Source organism: Artemia sp. Qi Xiang Cuo, chromosome 19 (genome assembly GCF_049724085.1).
Source record: "Artemia sp. Qi Xiang Cuo chromosome 19, ASM4972408v1, whole genome shotgun sequence".
NCBI classification, from domain to species: Eukaryota; Metazoa; Arthropoda; class Branchiopoda; order Anostraca; family Artemiidae; genus Artemia; species Artemia sp. Qi Xiang Cuo.
This window is the reverse complement of record NC_142812.1, coordinates 60,383,404-60,391,242: the sequence shown is the minus strand read 5'-3', so window position 1 is coordinate 60,391,242 and position 7,839 is coordinate 60,383,404. Positions and strand designations below refer to the sequence as shown.

At 34.0% G+C, this 7,839-nt stretch overlaps 1 protein-coding gene across 5 annotated transcripts in view; it reads left to right on the top strand.

The window, feature by feature from the left end:
- Nucleotides 1-7,839, top strand: part of Esyt2 (extended synaptotagmin-like protein 2) — a 234,103-nt gene that overhangs the window by 37,710 nt on the left and 188,554 nt on the right. The window contains exon 1 of one of the 5 annotated variants that reach the window (XM_089104778.1): nt 1,803-1,941. The exons of the other annotated variants lie outside the window; for them this stretch is intronic. Coding sequence (XP_088960904.1) covers nt 1,803-1,941 — 139 coding nt within the window. Of the gene's footprint in view, nt 1-1,802; nt 1,942-7,839 lie in introns of those variants that run through there. 5 annotated transcript variants of the gene reach the window in all.

The following is a 7,839-nucleotide window of genomic DNA, read 5'->3' as shown; positions in this document are numbered from 1 at the left end:
ATGATAACTATGTCCTTTAGGATGACTTAATCCCCGAAGTACCCGGGGGTACGAAAAGTTATGAACTTTACCCAATGTTAACTTATAGTATTGGTTATGAGGAAGTATACAGACGTTTTCAGGGGGATTTTTTTTTCTAGTAGTAGGGGGATGGGGGGGTCTTGGGTTATGTGGGAAGATCTTTCCTTGAAGGAAGTTTTCATGGGGGAAGGGACATTGCTATGAAGGGGGCGCCGGATTTCCCAGCATTATTTAAAAAAAAGATAAGAAACTAAATATAAAAAAAAGTTTTCCAACTGAAAATAAGGAGTAACATCAAAACTTAAAACGAACAGAAAATATTACGTGTGTTATTGGGTTCACCCCCTCGTGAATACCTCGCTATTTAATCCAAATATTTTTTAGTACTTTCATAAGATATATTTTTTCTAAATAACGGCCTTTATCATTAAGAGGTCATTTTTATAGAATTGGGACAAAATTCAAGCTTTAGCTTAAAGAACGAAGCACTGATTATGGGCAAGCCCCCTAATTTAGGCATTAAAAACATATGAACACAGATGGGCGTTACGTAAGTTAATTTGTAAAGTTACGTATATTTATTACTAATAAAAACGTTCGTAAATAAAATTAAACAAGTTTCGAGAAAGCCATTTAACCAAATAAAATTAATATACAGATTTTGTTTTAATTATTCATGTACGGTGAGCCAAAATCAAAACCTGCATTATTTCAAAAACGTTCAAAAATTAAATAAAAAAACAAGTTTTTTTTAACTGAAAGTAAGGAACGACGTTAAAACTTAAAACGAACAGAAATTATTCCGTATATGAAAGGGGCTGTCTCCTCCTCAACGCCTCGCTCTTTACGCTATAGTTTGACTTTCTCACAACTCTTATTTTTTTTAAACAATAAAACACTTTATGACTTTTAAGACTTTAAAACTTCTATAAAAAAAACTAATCAAACGTTTCCGGCCGGCACTGGCCGTTTCTGGCCGGCAATAAGGTTTCTGGCCGGCACTGGCCATTTCTGGCCGGCAATAAGGTTTCTGGCCGTTTCTGGCCGGCACTATACGAAGAAAATTAGCTTAGGCTCAGTTGAAATTTACGTTGTAGGTATATTTTTGTTAGATATTTAATATCTAGAGATGGTATTTTGATTGGGTTAGGTTAGGTATTTAATATAATGTGTTCAGTGCGGCCCCCCACCATAATTCTTTGTTGTAGTTTTCTTAATTTTTTTACTAAATTGTTGTATTTCCATCATATTTCGGTCTATTTCATTATGATTAACCAAACTTCATTTCTCGAGTGTGTACCGAATAATGCACAAGTACCGTAAAAAAGAATATTTTGACTCCGAAACTTTTATCATTTTACTTGCTTAAAATTTAATTCAAATGAATTATTCAGGTTTTATGTAATATTTACTGGATCAAAGTTTCATTTAGCTGCAAAAGGTAGGGATAACAATGGGCAAAAAAGGTGGAGTTATTCGACTTTTTTTCTAACACACGCTTAAGGGTTAATATGATTCGCTAAAACAAATGTGACGATTGACGTCCAAAAAATAAACCAATAGAAAAAGCGCAATTTTTAGCACAAGGTAATTGTACAAAATCGTCTAGTTTTTGATTATATTTTATTTCAGTTCATGTTATTTATGTATCTAACTGCTTTACTTACTTTTGTATTTTGAGCCTTATCTCGGACACAAACTTTTCTTATCATTTTATTGAGTTTTGATAACATTACAAATTTGATTTGAGTCTTAATAGATTAGTTTCTGCAGTTGGTGAAATGGATATTTTTGACGGTTTAAATTCTTCTTCAAGTGATGATGATGATTTTAATTGTAATGAAAGGGACTCTATTGACGGTTTTTTCAGACCTCCTAAAGAAAAAAATGGAAGTGGTGTTTTAGAGCATCGTACATTTAGTGAGTTTAATTTTCAAAGTATTCTTTTGTAGAGACTGCTATCGTAGCGAAACTGAGAGCGTACTTGAAAAAAATGTTGCGACTCAAAATGATTCTCTTTTTTTTTACTGGCTTGAAATTTCATACAAAAGAACCAATCTTTTTTGAAAAAAAAAGAAAAAAAAGTTCCAGCTTAATAAAATTAAGCAGAAGTTTTTACACGGAAGTAATTTCGATCTTTTTCTTTGCTGCTTTGTTAAAAATATCTTTTGGAGCTAAAGTTGGAAAAAATAAAATTTGTTATGATCACCATGACAAAGTTTAAAAAAAAAAAGAAAGAAAATTAGGAGGAAACAGGACTCAACGGCCACTGCAATCCAAAGAAGAAATAATACATCGCGAATATCTTTTCATATGTGCAGCAGTAGTTGCAGCCTCGTAAAGAATGAAACAGGGCTCATAGTAGCTGAAATAATAATAAGAATAATAATAATAGAAAAAAAATCTGTTTTAAAGAAACTGTGATTTGACAAATATTTTATATGTAACATGTAAACTCATCAAAAACGAAATCAAATAAAAAGTGCACCATTGAAACTCCCGTTGTTAAAACCCTGGAATGGAGATTTACTATTCCCGCCTGGAGTAACAAAGAAAATCACGTTTTTGTATTTTTTAACCCTGATGTCCCTTCTTTTTTTTTACCAGGGTTAATGGCATCGAAGCATTTGAACCCAATGAAAATGCCTAATTTCCCTTTCAACAAAATAAATTACGCCTCAGCAAAGTGGCGTATTCTGCCATTTTGTTTTTCAAAACATTATTTTTGGTCCATATAGGACCAAAATACGGAAAAATACAAGTTCCGAGATAGCTAAATCATTTAACATGACCTGAAAGTCTTTGTTAGAGGTTTACAGTTTTCCATATTGAAAACCGAGGAAAATTACATTTTAGCTAAGGTAGTATAACACTTGTGCCTTCTCTTCAAGAGGTTATCGTATTGAATCGAAGGTCGTAGATACTCAAAAGAGGGCTCATTTGAATAGGAATTATTGTTGCTAGCGCCTTTTTAAAGTCACTTACAAGTCTCCAGTTTATTCACTGTCTCCAGTGAATTTAAACCACAGTATAAATATCACAGTTTATATAATTAGCAGTATGATCTTTCCCTATCTCACCCATTATAAAAACCCGGACCGAGGTGCGAGTGCTCCAGAGAACGTATACACATAAGCGGCATTAGATCTTTTCACGGGTAGACAAAGAATAATCACCTACGGAACAAGTACTGACAAAACCACTTGGCCGGCTCACCAATAAGTGGACAATAAGTGCACAAATAAGTGGGAGGAGCTTTTTGTTCGCACCGAGAATGAAGAGCCAGAAATCATCTGCGGTAAACTTACTGGATAATTATATAAACTGTGATAAATGTATACAGTGCAAACAGTATCTTCTCCATTGAACTTTTTTTGGACATAATAAGAACTGGCTACATCCCCATCGTTCCGCCTTCGTAGGCACGCAGTAATGCTTTTTTAATTTACTTTCAATTTCCAATCAAATAAGCCCTCTGTGAAGTTTATACTAGCATCCCTTCCACGCAGTAATGCTTTTTTAACGATTAATTAAAAAAAAGTTTTGAAAAATAAGTTTTTCAAAGAAAAGTAAAGGCCATTTTAAATTTAAGCTCAGCAGATACAAATATCTGTTAAAATTCAAACTCAAAACGACCAGAAATTACCATTAAAGAAAAAATGAAACCAAAAACGAACAGAAATTAAATAATAGGAAAAAACATACAACAAGTAATAATATAAATGAATAAATAGATCTTAAAGCGATTAATGCTTAGATTGAATATCAAAATCAAGATTTAAATGAAAAAAAATGTTTTTCTAATGACGTATTAATGAAACTTAAAACGAACAGAAATTAAATAAACAATTAATACAAACAAACATATAATGGATCTTAATGTAAATGAATAAATAAATCTTAAGACGAGTTAAATTTCAATTGAATATGCAATTCCAGCTTGAAACGAACTAAAATCACTATAAACAAGAGTTTCGGTTTTGCCTCCTTCTCTCACTGTAAAAGTCTAAACCCTACTGAGTCATCTGCGCTTCACTGAAAACTATATGCGTCCTGAACAGTCTTGGAAAGTATAAACAACATCAAATTTTATAAAAAATCAAATATCAAATTGTAATAAAACCTCAAATTAACCCTCAATTGTAGTAAAATTCTAATAAAACCTTAAAATTATAAAATATCAAATAGTAATAAAACCAATTTTATTACAAATATTTTCTTTTGTACTTAATATTGAAAATAAACATTAAATTTATAGTAAAATTATGAACTGATGAGCTTTCAACGATTAATATAATTATACATCAAATACTCAATTTAATTTATTAGTTCTTTCTAAAGTTGTTCAAGACGAACATAGTTTCACTACAACTAAGAATTTGAATACTGCCCCCTTCCTGAACTGTAAATAAAAACCAAAAGCCTACTGCGTTACTGGCGCTTCACTGAAAATGAATTATATTACAAATAGTTTCATTTCCAGTTCTTTCAGCATTGAAAATAAAAATAAACCTAGAATGAAATAAGTTATTTAACTGATGGATCTTTCAACAATTAATATCACTATATATCAAATATTCAATTTGATGTTCTTTATATTTTCCAAGACTGTTCAAGAAACGTATAGTTTTCAGTAAAGCGCCAATGACGCAGTAGGTTTTAGACTTTTACAGTGAGAGGAGGCAATACCCAAACTCTTGTTTGTAGTGATTTTGTTCATTTCAAGCTTGATTTGCATATTCAATTTAAGTTTCACTCGTTTTAAGATTTATTTATTCATTTACATTAATATCTATTGTATGTTTGTTTGCATTGATTGTTTATTTAATTTCTGTGCGTTTTAAATTTCATTTATACTTCAATAGCAAATTTTTTTTTTCGTTTTAGGCTTGATTTGCATATTCAATTGAAGCATTACTCGCTTTAAGATATATTTATTCATTTATATTGTTACTTGTTCTATGTTTTTTCCTGTGATTGTTTATATAATTTCTGTTCGTTTGGGTTTCTTTTTTCTTTAATAGTAATTTCTGGTCGTTTTGAGTTTGAATTTTAACAGGTATTTTTATCTGCTGAGCTTAATTTTAAAATGGCCGTTAATTTTCTTTGAAAAACATATTTTTCGGAGTTTTTTTAATTAATTTTTGTTTGTTTATGATTGCGAAAAGTTTCAAGTTTTTAAAATTCCTTATTTCAAAATCAAAATTAAAAAAAAATCAAATCTTAATAAAATTTTCAAAACTGGTATCAAAGTTACAATATCAAAGTGAAAAAAGTTTTCCCCCTTTGAAATGAGTCCTCTTTGAAGTTTATACGACGACCCCTTCTATATGAAGTGCGTCTGGGAAAAAAAATAAATGGAGTGTGGGGGGAGGCTAGCATGCCCTCCGATCACTTTTTACTCTTAAAAAGTGAAGTACAAATTCCAATTTCCAATCAAATGAACCCTTTATAAAGTTTATACTAGCATCCCTTCCATAACAACCATATATGCCCCCAGGACATAACTTACAACGCCTACCCTCGGGCCCTGGGGGGCTGTGTCGACACCGAAGTTTTTGTTATCTGAACTTTGAACTATTTTTAACAAAATATCTACCTCAAAATTTTTATCTGATGCAGTTAGGGCGTGGAGGGGGGGGGCTCCAATCTCTTTTGACTCTTAAAAAGTGAATGAGAACTTTCAATTTCCAATCAAATGAACCTTGTACGAAGTTTATACAAGCATCCCTTCCATAAAAACGATATATGTCCCCCGAGCATTACTTACAACGCCTGCGTTCGGGCCATGGGGGGTTGCGTCGACGCAGGAGTTTTTCTTATCTGACCTTTGAATTATTTTTAATGAAATGACTATTTTAAATATTTATCGGATAGGCTTGGGGGAAAAAGAGTGTGGGGGCGGGGCTAGTTGCCCTCGGATATCTTTTAACTCTTAAAAAGTGAACTAGAACTTTCAATTTTCAATCAAATGAGCCCACTCTCAAGTTTATACGAGCATCCCTTTCATGAGAACCATACAAGCTCCCAGGACAACACTTACAACGCCTACCCCCTGGGACCTGGGGGTTGTGTTGACACCGGAGTTTTTGTTATATAATTTTTGAACGATTAAAAAAAAACAAAAAAAAACTGGCTATCTCAAAATTTGTAGCGGATGTGTTTGGGGAAAAAAGGGCATGGGTGGGGCTAGTTGGGCTTAAATCTTTTGACTCTTAAAAGTGACTTAAAAGTGAGTTATTCGCTAGTATCCGTCGATGGCGGTTCAATTTTTCTTTGCAAATCACGGATATTGGTGAATGACTCACTTTTATTGTTGTTAGGTATTTGGTTTTAATTCTTAAAATTTTTTGGCTTTTATTGATTTTTATTCATCTTTTATTTTTTTTTCACATTCAAATTGACTTTCCGCGTTTTATTTGTTGGTTTGTTCTTCGGCACACGTTTCGCGCTGTGCACGAAGCAAGTGCTATGTATTTTTTCGTTTCGCGCTGAAGAAGAGAGGCGTTTTTCCCCTCGAAATATTCGCTTTGTTGTGTTTTTTCAGTATTTTCATTTGGCCTTTAAAAACCCCATTTTTGCTCGTTTTTCTTTCTTTAACTTTCAATTTCCAATCAAATGAGCCCTCTACGAAGTTTATACGAGTATCCCTTTCGTAAGAACCATGCATGCCCTTAGGGCATAACTTAGAATGCCTTCTTCCGGGCCCTGGGGGCTTGTATTGACACCGGAGTTTTTCGTATCCGACCTTTGAACTCTTCTTTTTAAACAAAATATCTATCTCAAAATTTTCATCACATAGGTTTGGGAAAAGAAGGCATGGGGGGGGGCTAGTTGCCCTCGGATCTCTTTTGAATCTTAAAAAGTGAACTCGAACTTTCAATTTCCAATCAAATGAGCCCTCTCTGAAGTTTGAACGAGTATTCTTTTCATAAGAACTATTTCTGCCCCAGGGCATAACTTACAACGTCTGCCCGCGGACCCTGGGGGGTTTTGTCGACACCTGAGTTTCTGTTTTCTGACTTTTGAACAATTTTTAACGTAATGGCTCTCTCAAAATTTTTATTGGATGCATTCGGGAAAAAGGGGTGGGGGGGGGTTAGTTGCCCTCCAATCTCTTTAGACTTTCAAAACTGAACTAGAATTTTCGATTTCCAATCAAATGAACCCTCTTTGAAGTTTTTACGAGCATCCCTTCCATAAGAACCATATATTCCCCCAGGGCATAGCTTGCAATGCCTGCCTCGGGGCCCTGGGGGACTGTGTTGACACTGGAGTTTTCGTCATATGGTCTTTGAACTATTTTAATAAAAATGGCTGTCTCAAAGCTCTTATCAGATGGGTCTCAGGAAAAAAGACGTGGAGGGGGGGACTAGGTGCCCTCCAATCTCTTTTGGCTCTTAAAAAGTGAACTAGAACTTCCAATTTCCAATGAGCCCTGTTTGAAGTTTGTACGAGCATCCCTTCCATAAGAACCATATATGCCCCCAGGGTATAACTTACAATGCCTGCCCCCGGGCCCTCGGCCGTGGCGTCGACACCGGAGTTTTTGTTATATGATATTTGAACTATTTTTTAACAAAATAGCTATCTCGAAATTTTTATCGGATGCATTTGGGAAAAATTGGCGTGGGGAGGGGCTAGTTACCCTCCAATATCTTTTGACGCTGAAAAAGTGAACTAGAACTTTAAATTTCCAATAAAATGAGCCCTCTCTGAAGTTTATACGAGCATTCCTTCCATAAGAACCATATATGCCCCAAGGGCATAACTTATAACCCTTGCCCTGAAGATCCTTGGGGGGGGGGGAGTGTCATC